The 26711-nt window shown below is 37.5% G+C and overlaps 1 protein-coding gene across 1 annotated transcript in view; it reads left to right on the top strand.

Annotated features, from left to right (window-relative positions):
* Nucleotides 1-4305: 4305 nt before the first annotated feature.
* LOC126456634 (uncharacterized) overlaps nt 4306-26711 on the top strand; it is a 135135-nt gene continuing 112729 nt past the window's right edge. Inside the window, exon 1 of the mRNA XM_050092378.1 lies at nt 4306-4330. Coding sequence (XP_049948335.1) covers nt 4306-4330 — 25 coding nt within the window. The remainder of the gene's footprint in view (nt 4331-26711) is intronic.

The following is a 26711-nucleotide window of genomic DNA, read 5'->3' as shown; positions in this document are numbered from 1 at the left end:
GTGGAGTGTGGCATGCTATGGGTGTGAAACATGGACTGTCGGGACAGAGGAAGACCAGAAGCTAAATTCTTTTGAAATGTGGTGCTATAGACGCATGCTCAAAATAAAATGTATCGACAAGGTCACAAACGAAGTGGTTCTGGAAAGAGCAGGTGAGAGGAGAACCTTCTGGAGTTTCATTGTTAAAAGAAGACTGCAATTTACAGGCCATCTATTAAGACATAAAGGACTCCTGAACACAATCATAGAGGGATATGTCCAGGGAAAAAGACCAAGAGGAAGACCATGACTGAGGTACATGGATCAAATCATGAAAGATGTGGGGTGTAACACCTATAAAGAAATGAAGAGAAAAGCTGAAAGACGCACAGAATGGAGACAAGCTGCCATTGTAGCTGTTGCAAACCAATCCTTGGATTGACCACTACAGAAGAAGAAGTCTTGTACAAAAAGGTGTGCATTATTCAGGAACACACATTTTCAATAACTTGCCGGCAGCCATAAAAAGCTTAACAACCAATTAAATTCAGTTTAAGAGTAGCCTAAAGGATTTATTGGTGGCCAACTCCTTCTACTCTATTGATGAATTTCTCAGTAGAACCAACTGATTTGTGTGTGTATATATATAACTTCTGCACAATTTCAGTGCAGTAATGTGTTCATTGTAAATAAGTGTGTGTGTGTATGTGTGTGTGTGTGCGTGTGTGTGTGTGTGTGTGTGTGTGTGTAAGTACAATCTAACTTCTGCACCATTTCAGTGCAGTAATGTGTTCATTGTAAATAAGTATTATAGTAGTTGTATCACACATTTATTACCTTATAAATAAATAAATAAACTTTTTTTAAATTTTAAATTCAGTGCATTAGTATTTGTAAAACGATTCTTTCATATAGTGTTCATTAAAAAATGATGATCATTCCACTTGGGACGTGTGGAATGGTACATTAGCTTATTTGTTTGAGTTGTAAATATTTGACATGTATTGTTGTTTTTCTGACATGTTCTACATCCTGGAGGACCTCCTCACTACGGACCAATTGGAATGAAAGTAAATCTAATCTTTAGGTTTGCCTTTCCTTAACCTATCTTCTAAGAGAAGTCATAGAGTTAGTATTGACTGCATGTTCCTTACATTTGTACAGATCCAAACTGGTCTTCCATGAGGTTGGTTTCTACCAGTTTTTCCATTCTTCTGTAAAGAATTTGTGTTAGTATTTTGCAACCATTAATTACTAAATGACAATTAGGTAATATTCACACCTGTCAGCATCTGATTTCTTTGAAGTTGGAATTGCTATATTCTTCTCGAAGTCTGAGGGTATTTGCCTGTCTCACAAATCTCGCACACCAGATGAAAAAGTTTTGTCATTGGTGGTTCTCCCAAAGCTATCAGTGGTTCTGACAGAATGTTGTCTACTCCGGGCCTGGTTTTGACTTAGATCTTTCAGTTCTCTGTCAAATTCTCCTCATAGTATCATGTCTTCCATTGCATCTTCATCTACATCTCTTCTGTTTCTATAATATTGCCTGCAAGTTAATCTCCCTTGTATAGACCCTCTTTATACACCTTTCATCTTTCAGCTTTCCCTTCTTTGGTAAGGCTGGTTTTCCCCTGAGCTCCTGGGGATGTTCATACAGCTGCTTCTCTTTTCTCCAAAGGCTTCTTTAATTTTCCTGTAAGCAGTATCTATCTTTCCCCAAGTGAGATATACTTCTAAATCCTTACGTTTGTCCTTCAGCCATTTCTGCTTAGTAATTTTGAACTTCCTGTCAGTCTCGTTTTTTAGATGTTTGTATTCCCTATTGCCTGCTTCATTTACTGCATTTTTATGTTTTCTCCTTTCGTCAGTAAAATTCAATATCTCCTGTGTTATCCAAGAATTTCTGCTAGGCTTACTCTTTTTACCTATTTGCTCCTCTGCTGCCTTCACTGTTTCATATCTCAAAGCTACCCATACGTCTTTTATTGTATTTCTTTCCCCTGTCCTTGTAAAATGTGGTGTAATGCTCCCTCTGAAACTCTCAACAACCTCTGGTTCTTTCATCTTATCCAGGTGCCTTCTCCTTAATTTCCTACCTCTTTGCAATTTCTTCAGGTTTCATCTACAGCCCATAACCAATAAATTGTGGTGTCATAATCAATAAATTGTGGTCAGAGTCCACAACTGCCCCCAGAAATGTTTTATAATTTAAAATCTGGTACCTAATTCTCTGTATTACCATTATATAGTCAATCAGAAGCTTTCTGGTGTCTTTGGGTCTCTTCCACATATACAGCCTTCTCCCATGATTCTTAAACCAAGTGTTTGTGATGATTAAATTATGCTCTATGCAAAATTCTTCCAGGTGGCTTCCTCTTTCAATCCTTTCCCTGAGTTCATATTCACATTCTATTTTTCCTTCTCTTCCTTTTCCTACTATCAAATTCGAGTCTCCCATCACAATTAAATTTTCATCTCCTTTAAATGCTTGAATAATTTCTTTTATCTCATTATACATTTCTTTGATCTCTTTATCATCTGTGAAGCTTCTTCTCATATAAACTTGTACCATTGTGGTAGGTGTGGCTATTGTGCCTATCTTGGCTGCAATACTGTATTCACTATTCTGTTCAATGTAGCTTAATTGTATTCCTATTTTCTTATTTATTATCAAACCTACTCCTGCATTACTCCTATTTTATTTTTTATTAATAAGCATGTATTCCCTAGGCCAGAAGTCCTGTTACACTTGCCACCAAATTTCACTAATTCCCACAATATCTAACTACAACATATCCATTTCCTTTTTGAAATTTTCTAGCCTACCTGCCCGATTAAGGGATCTAACATTCCATGCTCCAGTCCATAGAACGTTAGTTTTGTTTCTCCTGATGATGGTATGAGGAAGTATTGAATAGGATTGGGGAGAAGAGAAGTTTGTGGCACAACTTGACCAGAAGAAGGGGTCGGTTGGTAGGACATGTTCTGAGGCATCAAGGGATCACCAATTTAGTATTGGAGGGCAGTGTGGAGGGTAAAAATCGTAGAGGGAGACCAAGAGATGAATACACTAAGCAGATTCAGAAGGATGTAGGTTGCAGTAGGTACTGGGAGATGAAAAAGCTTGCACAGGATAGAGTAGCATGGAGAGCTGCATCAAACCAGTCTCAGGACTGAAGACCACAACAGCAACAATGATGATGATATCCTCCTGAGTATCCCCCCCTGGAGATCTGAATGAGGGATTATTTTACCTCTGGAATATTTTACCCAAGAGGATGCCATATCATTTAACCATACGGAAGAGCTGCATGCCCTTGTGAAAAATGGATGCCCTCAGGAAAATTTACAGCTGTAGTTTCCTCCTGCATGCAGCCATTTACATTACCAGCACAGCAAGGCCATTTTGGTTTATGTTACAAGGCCAGATCAGTCAATCATGCAGACTGTTTCCCCTCCAGCCACTAAAAAGGCTGCTGCCCATCTTCAGGAACCGTATGCTTGTCTGGCCTCTCAACAGATATCTCTCTATTGTGGTTGCACCTATGGTACGGCTATCCATATCACTGAGGCACACAAGACTCCCCACCAATGGCAAGGTCAGTGTGGTTCATATGGGAAATAAAATATGAAATATATAAAGATTAGAGGAAACATTCACCAAGCTGAAATGGAAGAAATATTAAGGAAAGTATAGGGTATGTTTTAAGGGCTGAAATTTTTGTATAGTGGTAACAGGACCATTTAAATAAAGTGAAGGATTTAGCACCATGTATGTTGTTTTGGAGGAAGGTTGTGGTTAGATGCAGGTGATGTTACTGAAGATGGTATTTTGTACAGCAGTTAGTGGTGACATTCAGGAACTAAATATATGGCATTTTTAAAATATATAATAAAAAGTGTTTAATTATGGTGTGGATTATATCTCCTTGAATTGACAAAGCCATTAGTGTTTGTTTGTATACCTAATTTATTCTAAATTTCAAAATGTAGTCATAATGTGAAGAAAATGGTGTGGTATTAATCTCTTTCCTAATGGCAAAAGAAGGTGTTCTAAGGGCTTATTTCATTATATGACCTTGTTCAAGATTGTGTAACATAACATGTCCTCTCTGAGATATAACTTTTATAAGTGAAATTTTGTTATGTTAATGAGATTCATAGAAATAATAAGTTACAGTCACAAAGAAAACTCCTGCGCACAAGATAAAAGAGATATTGCAATGTAAAAACAATTTATACAAGAAACCATATGTCACATACCTGTGATTATTCACTGACAGAAAGGACAAGTTTATTAATATTCAATTATATATGACAGACATGACTCATGTAGTTGTAAGCACAGGTTAGTAACATCTTTGGTTGCACGGCCTTTAGTTGACTAATATGATTTCTTTTAAATCAAGAGCAAGCTCAGCTTTTAAAGAAAGTATAACATGAGTGTATTTAATGAAATGAGAGTTATATTTACAGAAATGTTTATGAAATAATATTTCTGTGTTGACACCTCTACTACATTTGTACCAGGTTTCTAGGCAGCAATAATGTTTTTTATGACTGTTTAATCGCATTGCACTCAGGATAACAACAAAGGTATTTAAAACCTTGACAGTTAAGACACAAATGGTTAAATACAGCTTCCATACCGTTTTTGTGGCTGGGGACGTTTGTTTGTCTTTTCCTCACTAATGCACTGACAAATGGCAGGAATGGGATTTCACATTAATGAGGCCATAAAAGTTTTCTCTGAGGTATTTAAGTATTCTATCAAGGAAGTTAATCAAGTTCATTCAGTTATTAAGAGTTAATTTTTACTGATTAAGAGGATTATTTCTCATTTTCTTAGGATCATGACAGTTTTAAATACTTGTTCATTTTACAAGGTTTAATGTTAATAATTACTTTCATAGCATTAAAAACAGCTGAAAAATACACAGAACTGAAAATAGCTGATTATTCCAGATGTTAGTGTACACATTTACAGATATACTTGAATGTCTTACCATCTTGTTTTCAATGGGACTGTGGTATCACCTGTATATAGTATTCAAATATGTATTTTTTGTGATGTGTTTACTTTTAAATGTTTGCTTATGCAGTTATAAGTAAAGTATTTTACAATTGTATTGATCATGTTTATACTCCTTTCACATTAAACAAGCATTGTCCATGAATAAGAGAGTATGATTCATATTTATTTTCCGAAGTTTTGACAGATATCCTTTATGAGCACTCTTTGTTTTTAAATGATTAATCAAACAATACATTCCCTTAAACAAATTTTTTTTGATACAACAAGTGTCAGCAGTGCAGAATACATATTGGTACACATGGTAAACAGAATATTGACATTTATGTATAACCTCGAACAGTTTTGTGTCATGTTATTAGTAAACAAATACTGAGCAAATGTTGGAAGTACATGCACAGTTATACCTTCACTCACCTCAGCTATTTCTTTTTGAATTTGTGTTTACTTTTTTAAAGTAATTCTAATTTTTCATAAGTGTATTTTACGCAAGTAATATTAGATGGTTTTCATAACAAAGACATATGTCTAACTGATATTAAGTACTTTGTTGAATGGCTATTTAAGCCAAATAATACACACAACACACAGGTAAGAAGATTAATTTGTTATCATAGTTTATAGATATATGTAAAAACAAAGATGAGGTGACTTACCGAACAAAAGCGCTGGCAGGTCGATAGACACACAAACAAACACAAACATACACACAAAATTCAAGCTTTTGCAACAAACTGTTGTCTCATCAGGAAAGAGGGAAGGAGAGGGGAAGACGAAAGGAAGTGGGTTTTAAGGGAGAGGGTAAGGAGTCATTCCAATCCCGGGAGCGGAAAGACTTACCTTAGGGGGAAAAAAGGACAGGTATACACTCGCACACACGCACATATCCATCCACACATACAGACACAAGCAGACATATGGTCTTTAAATATGTCAGTCATGATTTACAGTGCAAAAGGTTTGGTAAGATCACAAAAGATTACTGATACACACATTCTATTATCGAGACATCTGCTGACTTTTGTGGCCAATTCATTTACTGCATTGGTTGTGCTGCAGCCTTTCCTTAAACCATACTGATTAGGTAAAATAATATCATGGGATTAACATTCTGACTGGTCACATGCAGCTCTTTCAAATATTGATAAAAAAATTGGTAACAATAAGATAAGCCTATAGTTTTCCATTTCATCTGTTTGCCCATTTTATGAATTGGCAGAACTTCAATACATTTTAAGTGATCTGGGAAATATCTCCCTTCAAAAGACAAGTTGATTATGGAGGAGAGTGGATGTGCAGCACTATGATGTATTAATTTTATTATTCTATTGGGAACTTCACTTCAACCCACTGGGTTTAAATTTTTTAGGGACATTATGATTTTAATGACATCAGAGCTTGAAACAGGTGAAAACTTAAAACCCAAGCAATTTTTCTCTACCATACTAACAATAGAACTTGGTGGTGAGCAGTCACCAATTTTGTTACAACTAATGAAGAAATTACTGAAGGATTCACACATGGCACTGGGATCTGTAAGTGACCTATCATTTATCGTTAGTTTAGAGGGCCATTTTCTTTCCATTTCATTGCCGACCTCACTTCTTATAACAATGAAAACGTAAAACCTGAGCAATTTTTCTCTACCATACTAACAATAGTACTTCGTGGTGAGCAGTCACCAATTTTGTTACAACTAATGAAAAACTTACTGAAGGATTCACACATGGCACTGGGATCTGTAGGTGTCCTACCATTTATTGTTAGTTTGGAGGGCCATTTGTTCTCCACTTCATTGCTGAGCTCACTCCTTATAACAGATCAAGGGTTTGGATTTGTTTTTTGCATTTAATATGGAAGTATTAGGGAATTAGATTAGGAAATGAGACACTTAAAGTAGTAAAGGAGTTTTGCTATTTGGGGAGCAAAATAACTGATGATGGTCAAAGTTGAGAGGATATAAAAGGTAGACTGGCAATGACAAGAAAAGCGTTTCTGAAGAAGAGAAATTTGTTAACATCGAGTACAGATTTAAGTGTCTGGAAGTCGTTTCTGAAAGTATTTGTATGGAGTGTAGCCATGTATGGAAGTGAAACATGGACGATAAATAGTTTAGACAAGAAGAGAATAGAAGCTTTCGAAATGTGGTGCTACAGAAGAATGTTGAAGATTAGATGGGTAGATCACATAACTAATGAGGAGGTACTGAATAGAATTGGGGAGAAGAGGAGTTTGTGGCACAACTTGACAAGAAGAAGGGACCGGTTGGTAGGACATGTTCTGGGGCATCAAGGGATCACAAATTTAGCATTGGAGGGCATTGTGGAGGGTAAAAATCATAGAGGCAGACCAAGAGATGAATACACTAAGCAGATTCAGAAGGACGTAGGTTGCAGTAAGTACTGGGAGATGAAGAAGCTTGCACAGGATAGAGTAGCATGGAGAGCTGCATCAAACCAGTCTCAGACTGAAGACCACAACAACAACAACATGTATGTATTGTTTGCAGTACACTTTGCTAGTTTAACTACTTTGTCAAATGTTTTTTTATGTGCTTACATATTTAGTAAATTCAGGATTTTGATTAACTTTTGCCTCCATATACAGTTTCCCCTTCTTAATGCTAGATGCTCTAATTCCTTTTGTTACCCTTGATCTATTTTTTTGAGACTTAGTTCATACTGTTACAAAAGGGAGAGGTTTATTGAATATGCTCATGAATTTGGTAGGAAAGTTATTGTAGTTGTCATTTATTGAAGTGTGTTTGCTGACTGACCATATGGCGAGGCTTAGTTTTTTTAATAAATACTTCCACATTTTTTCAGTTGAAGTTCCTACATCTGTTTGTTGTGAAGCCTGAATTTAATTTTGATAGTGATACAAATAGTGCTGCATCGTCTGATACTCCCAAATCTAAAATATATTTTTTCTTTGATGCTTTAATTATAACTACTTATTGGTCGAAATTTAGATTTAGCCCATTTGTGGCTATGAGATTCTTTAAAAGTGAAGCAAGTTTGTCATCATTCTCACATCTATGTTGAAATCAGCAAATATGACTAGTTTCATATACAGTTTTTCAATTTCTCATTTATGTAACAGAGTTTCAAATTTATCCAAGAACACAGGGCTCATATGATACCCAGGGATCTGATATATACTGATGATTAACATGTTATATTCTTTAAATTCTATGCAACTACTTTCAAAAGTAAGTTCTTCATATAGATGGCTAAAATCCTATTTGATTTTATAGTTTGCCGAGGAATGAAATAATATGCAAGAGCCCCCATGTCCATTAGTTGTACAAACTGGTGGCTGGTTTGTAGCCTGGAAGTTTGTTGAGAAGATTGATATTTTCAGTTTTAAGCCAGTGTTCATTTAGACATTTTACCTTTACTGAAAGTTTCATACTTTATATCAGAATTTGCATATCACAAAGCTTGCTGATCATTCCTTCAGACAGACCTCCAATGTTCAAATGCATAACGAAATTACTACTGTATACATTATGAGGTAAAGCATATTTAAAACTAGTTTGTTTGTATGTTAAAGGAACTTTCATCTGTGTATTGAGTACTTTTTATGTATTGTTAGAGTTGGGCCAAATCCGATTGGAACTGACCTCTTTCACTAGTTTTCCTGCATATAGGGACTTAAGACAATGACTTGTTTGCTTTTGCAGCTGTCTTCATGCATTATTAATTGTCATGTTGATTATTTCTCCTTGCACTGATGAAGTTGTTAGTGTTTGTATACCTGATTTGTTCTAAATGTGGAAATACAGTCATAATGAGAAGAAAATGGTGTCATATTGATCTCTTCATTAACTGTAAGAGGAGATGTTGTGAGGGCTTGTTTCTTTATAAGGAAGCGTTGTTAGTCTCCAAGGAGAAGGGATACTATCTTGATGCCAATAGATGAGCTATACTTATGCCAGAGAGAGACTAATGGTACATCCAAGTAGGATGGTCCATACCAGCACATGAGCATGTGAAACGCAGTTATTCTTATGTAAAACAGGAGCAGTAGGATGTCAGACAGATGTGTTGATACTACATCTGTACTATCAAAGGATTAGTGTACACTGAGTTTACTCTGTGCTTACTCCAGAAGTAATCGCAAAAACCTGTTACAGGCATGACCAACCCAAAGGAATGGCAAGGTTAGAGTAAAAAATAGTAGAATATTAGTTAATAGTATGACCTGTGACACTGTAGGTATGACATTCTATCTCCCAGCCATCATCACTTGAATAATCATGATAAACCTGACATCCTGAAACCAAATCTCCTACACTTGTTGGATGAGTTTATAGCTCTGCAGAAGGGACGTATTACTGCTAAGCAAATGTTTCAGCATATATGGAAGTGTCACCCAACCTCCCACCCCCTTGAACTCCCAGTTCATCAGCAATGGACTGGGTGAACCATAGCATATAATGAGTAATTAGATAAGAATTAAATAAGTTGCCAATCGATAAACAAGTAAGGATACCAAGTACAAGCAACATTAGAGTAAAACTTTTTTCTGTTGAATGATTTGCTAAAGAAATTTTCTGAGAAAGAAGAGTTTTGGTAATTTTATTGTACTAATGTGTTACACAGAATAATAGCTAATTAACGGGGTAGTTTATGCTACATTAAAGTAAGAGTGGAAGAGAAGACTTATATTCATTGTATTCATTCTGTAGTATTATGTCAACTTGTAAAACATGTGACTAAACAATTGAAACTCCAGGTTGGAATATCAATAATATGAGGGTTGTTTCAAAAGTAAGGTTCCCAACTCTGTACCATTACTGTGCATGGTGCAATGTGAAATCTGGCAACACCACTGTGTTTGCTGGATCCCCCACCACTGATTCCAACAACCAGTGTGGCTCTGCAATGGTCAGTACTGGCCTGACAGCCATAAGTGATGGAGCCCATCATCGTCATCACCGCCAGGTGTGAAATTCGTGCGGTTATCCGATTTTTGCACACAAGAAAGTTACCATCTGTAGAAATTAATAGGAAATTGAGTGAAGTGTATGGGGAAATGTGTATAAGCATTCAACATGTCCACAAATGATGTAGGGAGTTCGCCAATGGCTGTACAGACATCCACGACGAACAATGAAGCGGGAGGCCGTTGATCTCCGATGAAGTTGTGGTGAAAGCTGAGCAAATCCTGCTTGAAGATTGGTGAATCACCATCTGGCAACTGGCTGTTCAAATTTGTGAGGCTTCTGAAGCTTCAATTGACAGAAAAGCTAGGCTACCACAAGGTGTGCGCTTGCTGGGTGCTGCACATGCTTTCAGAAGTCCACAAACACGACTGTGCTCTGAAGTTCTGTAGTGAATGCGACGAGAATAAGGAAGACTTTCTTGATTCAATTGTTACGGAGGATGAATTGTGGTGTCATTACATTACTCTGAAAACAAAACAACAATCACACTGATGGAAACACACTGGATCGCCACCACCAAAGAAGTTTAAGCAATAGGTGTCAGCAGGAAAAATCATGGCAGTGGTGTTTTGGGACCAGTGTGGTGTACTGCTCATTGATTTTATTCCTAGAGGGACCACCATAAACTCGACAGATTATTGCAAGACCTTGAAAAATCTCAGACGGGCAATCCAAAATTGTTGTAGTGGAAAACTCAGTAAAGGCGTAAGGCTGCACCACGACAATGCCCATCCACATGTGTCGCAACAAACGAAGGAGTTAATTGACAATTTAGGCTGGGATGTCATTGACCACCCCTGTTACAGCCCCCAATTTGGCACCCAGTGATTTCCATCTGTTTCCGAAACTGAAGGACCACCTAGGCAGTCTATGATTCCAGACGGACGAAGAGTTGCAAGAAGAAGTTTCCAAGTTTCTCAACGGGTTGGCGGTGGACTTCTTTGAGGTGGGAATGCAAAAGTGGATTACTCAAAAGAAAAAATGCATGGAAAAAAATGGGGACTATGTGAAAAAATAGCTTAAAGATCAACGTTTCCAATGGTGTAATCGTTTTTTCGAATAAAAAATTCCTTGTGTCTAAAAAAAATGTGGGAACCTTATTTTTGAAACAACCCTCGTAGAAGGAAAAGATAGATTGCTACTCACCATACATGTAACGTGTTGAGTTGCAGACAGGCACAATGAAAAGACACTTATACATTAGATTTCATCCAGAGCCTTCTTCAGAAAAGGAAACACACACACATTCATTCACACAAGAAGCACGTCTCACACAGATATGACCATCATCTCCTGCAGCTTGGACCAGAATGCCAAAAATGTGGTTAGATGTTTTTGTCCAGGTATGTAAACAGGTACAAATCAGCAGACTGGATTTCTTCAGAGAAGGGAGGAGTGTTATACCATGCTCTAGTCTGGATTATTGAACTGCCTGGAGCCAATGCAGCAAAACAACAACATAGGGAGAGAGATGCCGTCATTGTAGAGACCACACACTATGAAGTAAGAAGATGTATTCAAAGTGCAAGAGTACTTATCCAGGAAAATGAAGAAGTTGAAAAACCTATCCAGAACCTCTGGATGGTGAAGTTAGCAGCACTACGACTTCAGCAAGGCTTCATCAGGAGCTGACTAAACAAGATCAGAATGAATGAAGTCAGCACCCAATGGCAACACTCAGCTGCCACAGCCTGTTTCCTCCTCTGGGATGGGGGTGCTGCTATTGGAAAAGTACTGCCCAGCAGACGCTCATAAATACACCCCAAATCAAACTAAACAATGGAAACTCCAGCTAGGAATATCAACAATGTACGAAAAGACAGATTGCTACTTACTGTAAAGAAGACATGTCAGGTTGCAGACAGGCACAATTAAAAGACACTCACATAAAGCTTTGGCCACAGAATTCTGGCCTGAGAATTTGGTGATTGTGTGTTCCCTACATTGTTGATATCCAAAATCAAATTCTCACTCTCAGATGTTCTCAGAGGCTCACCGATATTCTCTGTACATGACCAACATGGTGCATAAGTGATACCAACCGCCTCCGACTTCATCAGTTGGTGACTTTGAGCTGGAGACTGTAAAGGGACACTTTCCTCTAGCATTACTTTTCCTTGACAGAGGTAGTCGATACCAGAAATATTTATGAGTTTTGGAAAGGTTTATATTATCTCAGCTGTTTTCCTAAAAGAATTTCATATGATTTTTTACACATATTATATTTCAGGCTAAAAGCTGTAAGAAGAAATTGCTTTATTTTCTTTGTTACAATCAATAGGTACTAGCTCTGAGTGTCCAGTTAAAATTATTTCTCTTTAGAAACATTTGAAATTATGAAATATTTGGACACTTAAAATTTCTATTATTAACTATGCAATTTAGTACTGTTTAGTATGTTCATTTCTGGATTGATTTATAAAATAGAAATTTATTTGTCCAGCACCAGAGTCAACTATGAGAAAAGAAGATAAGTAAAGAGTTTGTTGTAAATCTTACTCCTCTTGAAACTTATTAAAAGACTTAACCATAAAGACAGTGATAATCAGCAAATGATGTAAGGGAGGAATAGATGACAAGTGTGGCATCGTCCGGAATCGATTGACTAATAATGAAGTTTTGTCTGTTGCAGAAGAAGGGAGAGTGACTCGTGTCATTTGCAGTTTATGTATGAATGGATTTCCAATCACACGAAGAAAGAAGACTGAGGACTGCCCAACAAAGTAAATCATAACTTATCAGCAGTGATGGTGTATTACCAACAATGATAGGCTGGATCAAATGAAAGAGGATTTTACAACCACAAACAGGGACATCAAAAAGGAAAGATAAGCATGAACTATTTGTGAACTTAACTTGTTTGTGGACTCATGTGCCTGTTAAGAAAATGAATAGAGATGAGGGTAGGAGCAAAACAGAAGTGAAAGCTGTAGGATCCAATCAGGACATGTTTGAGCTGAGTGAAATCATAGTCAGCAAAGAAACAGTAAAAACTGATACGTTGTAGTTAATTTTGGCAAAACTAGAGGAAATGAATCAGATAACAATTGCAAATTTAGCACAATTAATGATCAGTTAATTGAAAATTTCACTTCACTACAAGAACAATTAAATGACGTGAAAACTTAAAACAATAGTAAAATGGACAGGGTGCAAGACCAAATGGATCAGCTTAGTAGTCAGGTTTCAGAGCTAAAAAATGGGTTGTCAGAGGGGTTAAAAAGTGTGAATGAAAAAGTTGATGTTTTTGAAAATAAATTTATTGTTTTGGAAAATGAGTTCATAGTTGAGCCAGAAAGACAATTGAAGAATGTTGATTACCTCAAAGTTGAACAGCAGGAAAAATGGAATAAAACATCACCAGTTTAGACCAAAAAATTTTAATTGTTGAAAACAATACGCAAACTAATGTAACTCTTTTAGATAAAAAAATTTCAGTAGATCAGGAAACACACGTGAACCAAAGTCGACATGCAAACAACAGTATTGTGTTGTCCAACACTCCAATTAAAAGTTTTCCATCAGATAATTTACACCCTGGGGATTTTTTGCACCATTGCAGAGATAGTTTTGTGTGAGGCATGAATGACGATCAAAAAATTAAATTTGTTAAAAGATTTCTTGAAGGTGAAGCTCTGTCATGGGCAGATTTAAATTTAAGTCAGTGGGAAACATATCAGAGTTTCGAAGAAAAAAAATTAAATAAATTTTGGTCAGAAGCTTAACAGGGGAGAATTAAAAAAGCGAATTTTTGAATGGTCCTAATTGTAGGGATAGGGACAGTACTTTGAAAGAGTTTTGTAAGAATCAACTTAAAAAATTAATATGCCTTGACAAACCATTTGATGAAATGACCTTGATTGACACACTTGAAAGGAGATTACCAGAAATGTAGCAGTGGGCTTTAGTACATGGACCTGATGATTGTCTTGAACAATTTTTACAGTATGTTGACAGACTGGATAGGGCAGTAGAAAGAAGTATGTACCATATTAATTGGAATGATAGAAATCACAATAGGAGTAATTACAGAAACAGAGATAATGGTAACTTTTTCGGGATCAGTGTTGATAGAGAAAGAAATTTTGAACACCAGCAGGATAGGAATAATGGGGATAACCATGGGAAATTTAATAGAAGAAATAATCATAGAAGTAACTACTCAGGAAACAGCAGTTCACCTCAATGAAGATCCATAGTTTTGGGGTGAGGAAACAAAACAAGCACAGGATCCCCAAGTTACAGTTGCAATTAGACAGTAATAACAGTGGTAATGATATGGCACATATATCTGAAATTGAACAGAAGTAATATCAAATTTCTCATTTATGTTTTGTCAAAAGTTTTGGGTTACTATGTTTAATTATGGTGATGTAGGTACTAATCACAAACCATAATGTGAGAGCAGTGAGAATTTTGATGTAGCATGTACTAATTATTTCTTCTCTTGGTCAGAAAACAGTGTTATTGATGTATGCACATCAGGTGATGACTGTATTTGATCTGAAATAAGTGGTGTTTTTGATGAAGATATGAATGAGAGCTGTGAAATAATTGAGGGTTGTAAGTCTGGCTTATTGCAAATGAATGTAGGTGAGGTAAGTGACTTTGATGGAGATGAGACTTGCATTGTTGATAATGCTGTAGATGAAGTAGTTTTGGAGGAATATGATGATGATGATGATGATGAGTATCAGGAATTTGCAGAGTTTAAAAACAATGAAGTTTCAGAGTTATTTGTGAATTATGTTGACAATATAGGTAAGGTAAGTGATTTATGTGCTACTGTTAGTGAGAGTCATGGAATACAAGTCCAGTCAAACTAGTTTTTCATTAATGTAATGATCCAAACAGTAAAGGTAAGTTCGTAACGCCAGAAATGCATAACCTCCTATTTCCATCTATTGTACTATAATTTTTTTTCCTTATTTTGTTACCTGAAAATATGACATTTCTGTGTCTTTATATATTGTAATTATGTTGATGTATAATTGGTTTGTTCTGTAAATATTATTTGTATTTTTACGCTGAGTCTGGCCTAGGGAAAACTATGCTATCGAACGATTACATCAATAGGTCGTGTGGAGAACCAAAGTGTTTAGGATCTTTGGTGGTGTTAACTCTGCCACATGGAATGGGCAGATGGGGTCTGGCTGGAGTAGGGCGGTGGAGCAGGTGTGTTGTGTGACATTCCCGCGAGTTGACGTGCTTTCGGGGTTTGGCAGCATGTACTTGCCCTCGACTTGCTATGATAGTTTCTGACACAGTGTTGCGGATGGGAAGCATTAGCTGGCACACATCAAGAGCCCATTTCGCCTGGTGACCATGTCGAGAAGAAGGCGTGCCAACATCCAGCCTCTGCAACAGCGACGGCCGACAATGAGTGACTGTCACCACATCCTCGATCGACGACTTCAAACCTTCAATCAACCAACAAGGAAGACTGAAAGCACGTAAAGTTTTAGAACTGTATGGCAGACCTCAGCTTTTCAAACTATTCCATTAGCAAAATACAGCAACTCAGCATGAACCTTTGTTGCTCATTGTCCCAATTGCATTACCAAGCAGAGTGCCTTCCTTTTCCGAAATGAACCTGAGTGTCGTTGAAATTCAAACGCCAGCATTAAAGTAATATCATTCCATTTCACTGCTTTAATTTCAAAGTTCAGTTAAAGTATTCATAGCTGGCTACAATATTTAGATTACACAAGCACAAATTAAGAGTGCAAGTTTTGTTACCATATTTTAGCTTACCTGTGACTGCAGCTCAGCTCGGTATATACTAAATTTTACTATTGTAAATTGCTCAGAATCATTTAATTCAAGTTCAAAGTTAAATCTCTTTATTTCTAAATTGCGTAGATTCAAGTAGCTTTTGAAATGGTTGTTGAGGTAGCCCAAGACTAACCTTATTTTATTGAATTTCGTAGTGCTTCAGAAACAAAGTTCACTATTAATTTCAGTCACTAAATTAACTTTCAATTTTCTGGTTTTATTAATCCTTTTGCTAAATTGAGTCAGAGTGTAGCAAAATTTATTACTTCTGACAAACATTCAGTTTTCACACAGCACGTGTCAACCTTCAGTTGCCATGCTTTTAGTGCTTATTATATGTGCATTAATCTTTCATTTTCAGTTATTATAGTAGTTGTCCATAGGACTGGCGACTGTAATTTTCCACAAATTTCAAATATCTAATTAACGCCAATTAATTGTTAACGTAACGACCACACATTTACTTTCTTTATTAATTTTACCCTTTTTTCAAAATTAGTTTTCACCAATTTCATTTGCATTTTTCCTTTCATTTAGATGTAATCCCTCCCTCCCTCCTTAGCAACAAATTAACTTCGGTGACGATTGATTTTCCCAAATTTCCATTAGGTGCATGCGGTTTAATTTTTCAAGCTCATTAAGGTCGATAGGTGAGGGGGAGGTTACACGTGGCGACCTGGTGACAGGACAATCTTCGGATTTGAGGTTGTTCTGGACACGTATTTTGCATTGCGCAAATCTCGCAAGAAAGTACTGGTTATGAACAGGTAGTTACGTCAGTGAGAATAAGTAGTGGGAGGAATCCTAATTAGATTTGAGATTTGGCATTTATATTGAAAATTATTAAAATGAGTGAAGGCAACAATTACCTAAATTTGGTAGACTTGGATACGAAACAATCGGTCGAACATTGGGAAACGCGCACCGTGGAACCCATTGTTCAGGGGCAGGCGGCTAGCATGAAAGACACAACCACCGAAATGCAACAAAGAGCAGTAATGGAATTCCAAACTTTAGAAAATGTTTCAGAATTGGAAGTGAAGATCAAATCTGAACCCCTTGATGACGAATATGGGGGGACAATTAAAGAGGCACCTGCTACGGAAGTAAAACCGCTGGTTTCCGGGAATTTAACTGATTTATTGAATGTTATGGTTAACAAAATCAAGGCTCAGTCTAGCAAGATAGAAACTCAATTGGCAGAAATTAAAGCTCAGTCTGCCAAGCAAGAAGCTCAGTCTGAAAAAATTGACAGGAAGCTAGACAATCAGAACAAAGCTATTAATGTTGTTAACAACAATGTTGGAGTTGTTAACACAAAAATTGATAAAATCAAAGAAGATATTGTTGTAATTAATACCGAAATTGGCAATCTTAAACAGGAAATGATAGGAGTTCAGGCAGAAATTGCAAGCCCAAATACTCGTTTTGATTCCGAAATTAGCAGAATCAAGAAAAGTGTAGGAGAAGCAGTTGCTCCGATCATCGAGAATAAGGTGATGGAACAAATTCAATTAGTGAAAAAAGAGGATCAACAGAAGGTGGAAACTTTAAAGGCTTTAGTGTCCGAAGTAGATATTAAAGTGAGGAAGCAGGCTAATACCTGCGAAGAGAAAAAGAGGGAAGTGGAAAAGCTTGCGACAACCACTTGCCAAGTAATTACGAGAGTGTCAGAATTAGAAAAGAAACTTGATAAAAAACAGAGCTATGTGCCAATCTGTGCACATAGTTCGGAATTGTTGACGAAAGAGGAGCGGTTCGACTCCTTGAAAAAAGGTTGTATACACGCGATGGATTTCATTAAAAATTGTGAAAGAGTTTTACCCAGATCATGGACTAATGAGAGAAAAATTAATGCGGTTTTATTGAGGTGTTGGCTGGTGATGCCAAGTGTTGGGGCTTCAACATCAACATTACGAACCTGACTTTTGAAGAGTTTAAAAATTCGTTTCTGGCTGAATACTGGTCAGAGCAAAAACAACAAAGTGTCTGGCGCGAATTTATCATATCGAGGACTTTAATGTGAATTCGTGTGGCTCGATGAAGGAGTTTTGTGAGGGCTGAATCCGCAAGTTGGAATATTTGCATGATCGTCACACAGAATCCGATATAGTCTGGGAACTCTACAAGAAGCTTCCAGATGATACAAAACGCTACGTAGGAAGCAATTACAAGACAATCAATGATTTCCTGGGAAGAGTTGTGGACGAGGACAATTGGCACAATAATCGCGACAATGGTAGAGGCCGTGGTAGCAGCAATGGGTGCCACAACAACAATAACTATGGGAATAATGCATACCGCAACCATGGCAGCAATACCAATAATGGTTCCGACCGTAATGACAATCGATACAATGCGAGTAATAACAGGAATGACGGAAACCATTATCATACTAACGTGATATGGGCTTTGCAGAATAGTAATAATGCCAGAGGGTGTGATAAGCCGCCTCAGCAGCATCCGGAGAGCAGATCTGCTGGGACAAGACAGGGAAACCATTAGCTGCGCCGCTGAGGGGCTGACGGGGCGTGGAGAAATTTTGGCGGCCCAATAACAGGAGAAAACCTAGGTGTCGTCATTATGAAAATTCCGTATGGAATAATCAACGGCGGGAGAGTGTGCCAGTGTTAAGAGAAAGGAGTGCGGCCACAAGCAGTAGATCAGCTGTAGACACGGCAGTAGAAAATACATTCACAGTCAGTGAGAACAATTTAAGTAGTGTTCCGGAAATTGATTATAAAGTGGCAGCTGTAACACCCACAGCGGAACTGGAGATTGAGTTTAAGAATGATTCGCAATTGTTCAGAGGAGATGAGATGTCAGATAACACGTCCGTAATCGAGCGAGGGGATGCAGAGAGGGATGAGTTCTGGTTAAGGCAGTTCCGTCGCTTATACAACGAACTAAGAGATTATAGGGGCCTGTACGGGAGAAGTGTTTATGGGGAGCGCAGGCAGGATTTGCCACATCTCGTACTGCAGGAAGATAGTGCTTGTGAAGGGATAGAAAGTTCTGGCCCTAACCGGCAGACTTTACCAGAAATAGTTGATGTTAATGGGGAGCACGAGCAACGTTCATCGTGTTTTGTCCCGCAAGAGTTGGATGTTGAAGTAGTAACGGATAGTTCTGGCCCTGACCGGCAGACTTTACCGAAAGTTATAGTGGTAGAAGTGGCCGACCCATCCGACGCAAAACTCCAGTTTAAACATTGCGAAAGTATTAAGGAGAAAGATTATGAGAATTTTAGTGATAGCCGGACACGATTGGTAGAAAAGCACGTAGATTACAGCGTGTATGAGGTTAGGGCTGACATTATACGGTCGGACAGTAGCAGTGTGGGTTGCGCACATCCAGAGGAAGTAATTGCAGATATTACTGGGCACATTCCTCCAGGTAGATTGGCAGATGAGATCAATATGGCCAAAGAGGAATCAACGAAGGTGACAATTAGTGAATTGATAGCAAAGAAACACTCAATAGTTGACAAGTTACAGGAAAAGGTTTCGGTATTGGAGGTGAAGCTACAGACTAAGCCTCAGGACAAACGTGTTGAAATTAAAACTGTATATGAACAGAGGCTGAAAAAGCCACCAGATAAGCCAAATTTAGGACCAAAGCCGGATGGTTTTTTTCTGGGATGACCTGGATATAGACGAGGATTTATTGTGGGAAAATAAAGAAACAGTCGAGGATAAGTGTAGACAGATAGTAGTGCCTGTTAATATGCACGGCTACAACTAAATGTGTTGATTGACTCTGGTGCAGAATTGAGTGCTGTATCTGGGAAAATATTTGAGTTACTGAAAGACAGAAATGGTATTGTAGTTATGCCAGTAACAGGAGTCAAAATTATCGGTGCTACTGGGAAGGCCAGTAAACCGGTCACAAAACAGATTTTTGTCAACTTCGAGATATGTGGGGCATGATTTGAACAAGAGTTTGTTGTCATGCCAGACTTAACTATGGAAGTAATTATCAGGTTAGATTGGCTATTAAAGTACCGTGCAGTGATTAATTGCGAAAGCAAAACTTTGACATGTACATCACAAGATAAAACAATGGTAGTTAGTTTTGACGAGGCAGGAGTCGGTGTTCATAGGCAATACCAGCCTAGACACATTGTTAACAGGTCAGATGCCATTGACGTAGGCATGAATTTGAACTACTGTAACGAGAGGAATCTCGGCGTTGTCAATAGTGTAGAAAGTGAATTGGAAAGTATTGTAGACAGTGTGTCAAACATAGAGATAATCAAATTCCTCCATGGATTGACATTAGTATTGGTGTGAAAAAAGATCATTTGTGAGAAATAATGAAGCTAAAAGCCGATGCTCGCATACGTCGTCAGACGCTAAAGCGTGTTTTGTTTGCAGTCGGAGCCTTAGTACTTGTAAAAGCTCATGAGAAATCAAGCGAGATAGACAATGAAATCTCTAAATTTAAGTTTGTTTATAATGGACCATATAAAGTCATTGGTATACCACACACAAATGCTTATTGCTTGTAGTATCCAAGCCCTGGAAAACTATTAGGTATACGGAACATTGTAAACTTGAAATTGTACCAACCAAGGATTGATTAATACCACAGAATGTGTAATTTGTACAGTATGTAAATATAGAGTGTAAGATTTAAGGATTTGCTAGGTTGCCATGCTTTTGCCTGGCCAAGAGGTCATTAAAGAAGTTGTAATTAATAAGTAATTAATTTTGATTAAATGATTTAAGAGTAACTGATTATTAATCAATTGAAAAATCCAAGCTGCTAGTTTAAATTTTCAGCTGAGTCACAGTAGATTAAGGAATGTAAATATGATTTTGTAACTAGCTGTAAGATTTCATGAATGTGTGTTTTACTAGTCATTGCCAATGTACTTAGATGCTGTTTTAAGTTTCAGGCTAGTACGTGGGTGTGATGATGGGCAGTGTTGAGTTATCCACTGTGATAGTGTTAATGGACTCCTTGAGATTACTCGGGAGTGAGTCTTTCTGAAAGAATTCAGTGAAATGGACGTTCTGGAAATGCCGTTACACAGGCGAGTGTGATCAAGCGTGCTGCACAGGCGGGCGCAACAATACTGGCGAGGCGGAGCCGCTGTTGGCTCTTGTGCTGCTGTCGACATTCTTTGTACTTGCGAGTATGGAAGGCGGAGTTGTTTTTCTTCCCAGACAGCTGATGTGAAGGAATTCTGCTGTCAATATTTTTTTTCTCGAACTGCTGTGTATTATTTTCTTGTTTAGCTTTAAGTGGACTCTCATGACGAGAATATTAATTATGAAAAGGTTATATAAAAATGTGTATTCTATGTAATTTGTGTATTTTGATTTACCTTTTTTATGACCATGTACTCTGATTAATTTTGTAAATAGTATTCCATTTCTTGATACTGTTAGGAATTTTTTCTGATTTTAGAATAGCTAAACCATTTTCTATGTTTTCTATGAATTTTAATATATTGTCAACCTGTTTTCTTTTGTGTAAGATGACAGAGTGGAATAAGGTTAGGAGTGTCTCCACTCAATTATTATGGTCTAAAAATTGGTTTATGGTTAATTAGCCTAATGCTAAATTTTCTTGATGTTTTGAGCATATGCATTTCCGCTGTTTTTTTTCCTTTTTGGGACATTTTCTGAGTCTGTTTAGGTTACACGAACATCCTCAGACAATATGGGGCACGTGTAATGCCGGAAATGCATATCCTCCTATCTCCATCTATTGTACTATAAATATTTTTCCTTATTTTGTTACCTGAACATATGACATTTCTGTGTCTTTATATATTGTAATTGTTCTACTATTTGTATATATACTTATGCATTTATGTCGATGCATAATTGGTTGGTTTTGTAAATATTATTTGTATTTTTATGCTGAGTCTGGCCTAGGGAAAACTATGCTATTGAACGATTACATCGATAGGTCGTGCGGAGAACCAAAGTGTTTAGGATCTTTAGTAGTGTTAACTCTGCCGCATGGAACACGGGCAGATGGGGTTTAGCTGGAGTAGGGTGGTGGAGCAGGTGTGTTGTGCGACGTTCCCGCGAGTTGCCGCGCTTTCGGGGTTTGGCAGCATGTAATTGCCCTCGACTTGCTATGATAGTTTCTGACACGGTGTTGCGGACGGGAAGCATTAGCTGGTGCACATCAAGAGCCCGTTTCGCCTGGTGACTGTGTTGAGAAGAAGGTGCACCAACATCCAGCTTCTGCAACAGCGACGGCCGACAATGAGTGACTGTCACCACATCCTCGATCGATGACTTCAAACTTTCAATCAACCAACAAGGAAGACTGATAGCACGTACAGTTTTAGAACTGTATGGCAGACCTCAGCTTTTCAAACTACTCCATTAGCAAAATACAGCAACTCAGCATGAACCTTTGTTGCTCATTGTCCCAATTGCATTACCAAGCAGGGTCCCTTCCTTTTCTGAAATGAACCTGTCGTTGAAATTCAAACGCCAGCATTAAAGTAATATCTTTCCATTTCACTGCTTTAATTTCAAAGTTCAGTTAAAGTATTCATAGCTGGCTACAATATTTAGATTACATAAGCACAAATTAAGAGTGCGAGTTTTGTTACCATATTTTAGCTTACCTGTGACTGCAGCTCAGCTTGGTATGTACTAAATTTTACTATTGTAAATTGTTCAGAATCATTTAATTCAAGTTCAAGGTTAAATCTCTTTATTTCTTAATTGTGTAGATTCAAGTAGCTTTTGAAATGATTGTTGAGGTAGCCCAAGACTAACCTTATTTTATTGAATTTCATAGTGCTTCAGAAACAAAGTTCACTATTAATTTCAGTCACTAAATTAACTTTCAATTTTCTGGTTTTATTAATCCTTTTGCTAAATTGAGTCAGAGTGTAGCAAAATTTATTACTTCTGACAAACACTCAGTTTTCACACAGCACGTGTCAACCTTCAGTTGCCATGCTTTTAGTGCTAATTACATGTGCATTAATCTTTCATTTTCAGTTATTATAGTAGTTGTCCATAGGACTGGCGACTGTAATTTTCCACAAATCTCAAATATCTAATTAACGCCAATTAATTGCAACAACTGCACATTTACTTTCTTTATTAATTTTACCCTTTTCTCAAAATTAATTTTCACCAATTTCATTTGCATTTTTCCTTTCAGTTAGATGTAACCCTTTCCTCCCTATTTAGCAACAAATTAACTTCGGTGACAATTGCTTTTCCTAAATTTCCATTAGGTGTACGTGGTTTAATTTTTCACTGTCATTAAGGTCGATAAGTGAGTGGGAGGTTACAAGTTATCTTTGAGCCTAGAGAATAAAGGTTAAAACTTTATGAAGTTTGTTTGGGACCAGATTGATGATAAAATAGATAAATCTGCATTCTGGGATAAGTTAGCTGAGGTTAGTCAAAATTTGTATCCTAATTGGTGAAATGAAGTGAAAGAAGATCTGAGCAGGAAGTGTAATTTTGACAGAAATATACACACATCAAAAAAAGTTTTGCTTCACCCCAGTTCCCAGAACTCCTGAAGACAGGCATTGACTGTGGACATTGTATCACATACACAGTCCCTTTGACTGTCCAGAGATGTCACTAAACCCACCCAAAGATGTAGACAACCATGCATGAGCAGTGCCTATTAGACGGAGGGAGTCTGACAACCGATCAGTTCCAGTCATTCCACCAGGAAGGAGCTACACGGCTCATGTTGCCTGTAGTTCAACCATGCCTAGATGGTCGAAACAGCAGTTCGATCACATCTGCATTGTTACTTTCTGCCAGGAATTGCTCTCAAAAAGTGAAGTGTCCCAGTGTCTCGGAGTGAACGAAAGTGATGTTGTTTGGACATGGAGGAGATACAGAGAGACAGGAACTGTCTCACTCAGGCCACCCAAGGGCTACTACTGCAGTGGATGACTGCTACCAAAGGATTATGGCTTGGAGGAAACCTGACAGCAATGTCACCATGTTGAATAATGCTTTTTGTGCAGCCACAGGATGTCATGTTACAACTCAAACTGTGTGCAATAGGCTGCATGATATGCAACTTCACTCCCGACGTCCATGGTATGGTTCATCTTTGCAGCCATGACACCATACAATGCAGTACAGATGGCAATGTGTGGTTCTCATGAGCAATAACATGCCAAATGGACTACTCAGGATTGGCATCATGTTCTCTTCACTGATGAGTGTCGTATATGCCTTCACCCAGACAATTGTCAGAGACATGTTTGGAGGCAACCTGGTCAGGCCAAATGCCTTAGACACACTGTTCAGTGAGTGCAGCAAGGTAGAGGTTTCTTGCTGTTTTGGGGTGGCATTATGCTGAGATGACGTACACCACTGATGGTCATGGAAGGTGCAGTAACAGCTATACAATACGTGAATGGCATCCTTCGACCAATAGTGCAACCATATCAGCAGCTTATTGGCGAGGCATTCGTTCATGGACAACATTTTGCACCCCCATCATGTATATCTTGTGAATGACTTCCTACAGGATAATGACATCACTCAACTAGAGCTCAGCATGTTCTCCAGACATGAACCCTACCAAACATGCCTGGGATAGATTGAAGGAGGCTGTTTATGGCAATGTGACCCACTAACCCCTCTGAGGGATCTACACCGAATCGCTCATTGAGCAGTGGGACAATCTGTACCAACAGTGCCCTGATGAACTTGTGGATAGAACACCATGATGAATACAGGCATGCATCAATGCAAGAGGACGTGCTACTGGGTATTAGAGGTACAGCAATCTGGACCACCACCTCTGAAGATCTTGTTGTACGGTGGTACAACATGCAATGTGTGGTTCTCATGAGCAATAAAAAGGGCAGAAATGATGTTTATGCTGATCGCTATTCCAATTTTCTGTACAGGTTCTGGAACTCTTGGAACCAAGGTATGGAAAACTTTTTTTTGATGTGTGTATTTTGTGTTCCTTCTGTAACAAGTGATGTTAGTTGTACTATGGAATCCATTCATTGTGTGCAATCTTTACCTGACAACATGAATAACCAAAGTAATGCTATGATCCCAGTAAAATTGACAAAACCTTTTAAATCATTATGGATGTAGCATTTGACAAAACTGAAAGTGATCTTTTGCATGAAGTGGGTATATCTGAACAATTTAGAGACAAGATCCAGTATAGTAAGAATTTTGTGAAAACATCAATTGTAGGTGTAAAGATAAGAGGAGTTACAGGTAAGCATAGCAAATTGGTAAAATGTCAAGTACTGTTATCTTGTAATAAAGAAAAAAAGTCCTTTGAACATGGACGCATAATGATACCTAGTCTGGAAGAAAAGATACACTATGTTTGCAGATTCATACAACTATATAATTGTGTTTTGTTTGTCAGGAATGTAGTATGTAAGAGCATGTGATTTCTAAAGTTCTGTTGTACCTATTGACTGAGTTTAAATCTATGGCACACTACACTTACAGGTTTATACAACTATTATATTTATACAACAATTACGTTTTGTAATAGATTTGTGCTTTATCACATTTCTAGTTCATTTTTTCATTGCATTTAGCTCTGTTTATTAAAGTGTCGTATGCGAACACTTTTTAATCCTATCTGATGTAAATCCTATTTACTTGCTTTTGGAATATAAATAGGAAGAGCATATGGCATATAATGTGAGGAAGGTATTGAACAGCATATTTAGTACACAAAACAATGTTGCAGGATTTGATATGAATGCTAGATGGGAAGTAACCTATCCGTTGGAGTGTGTGATGAGAAACCTAGGGCGGTAGCCTAAATATGTGGGTGAATCCACTTCCGCACTGCTGTATGACTGTATCCTTCTGGTCCAGTCAACTTACAAGAGATCACAGGTGCTGGATAATGCACTCAAGCTTCTGTCAACTACATCAGTATTGTGACTGATATTTGTAAATTGTTAGCCAAGAAATTATCCTACATGAAGAATTTATTGAACTATTTGTTTAGAAAAACCATCACTGGCATGGACAGTGTTATTCCACATAAATGCATGTTTCTTTCAAGTAGGGGGATTAACTTCCCAATACAGTATGTATTTATCTTTTTTATCAATTGTAACTGAAACTCTAGGCTTCTGTTTATGTAGGTTCATTTGTATGAACAATTAGCAAATAGAGTGGAAGATATTTACTAGTATAGATAGTACAACAAGAGGTATACATGTTTGATTTCGTACACCAAATTTAGTCCTCAAGCTATTCAATTATGTCATTGTTCAAAGCTATTTATGACTCTGGCTATCTGTATTTAACCTGACTACTTCAATATTGTATGTAATTGAAACTTGAGTTGTGGGCAAACCCATGCTTAACTCTATTTTGGATACCCCTGGTCATCACGACTGTATGTGTGTACTCAAAGAGAGGCTATATGCTTCCTATAATTACTCTTTGCGTATGACTAAACTTATTGATATGATTATGAACTTTATTCATTATGTTCTGTTGAAACATTTTTTCCTGGTCTGATCCTGGTGTGGTTTGAATTCATGAGTTGGTCCCCACATCATAAGCTTAGGCCCTAACATTTTCTTCATTATTTTTGCCATTAATTTGTCAACATATCCTTATATACTCTGGTTAATGTGTCTGATTGATTTTGTGTTATATTCCTAAAACATTACTAAATTGTTTTGTAAATGTTTTCAACAAGTAAATGTTGTCAAGTTTGGCGACAAAGAGTGCCCAAAAAATTAATTGGATTACACCAGGAGTAAAAGTTTCTAGTGCCAGGAAAAGACAGCTTCACAATAAGTTAAAACCAGTGCTGTTTTTCTGGGGGAACCCTGGGGGATACATACTCCTAAACTTTTTCGTCTACAAAGCAATTTTTTTACTATCTTGAGAACTTGGAAGAGTGCCAAGGATTTATTTCACGGACGTAAATTTTTTATTTCATTTTTTTCATATTGGTAATTGCAATGTGAATGATATCAGTGCAGTTTTTGGTGGGAAAAGC

The sequence above is a fragment of the Schistocerca serialis genome, chromosome 2, assembly GCF_023864345.2.
Source record: "Schistocerca serialis cubense isolate TAMUIC-IGC-003099 chromosome 2, iqSchSeri2.2, whole genome shotgun sequence".
In the NCBI taxonomy this organism is placed as follows: domain Eukaryota; kingdom Metazoa; phylum Arthropoda; class Insecta; order Orthoptera; family Acrididae; genus Schistocerca; species Schistocerca serialis.
Note: the sequence above shows the minus strand (reverse complement) of the source record. Positions and strands in the feature narration are given on the sequence as shown.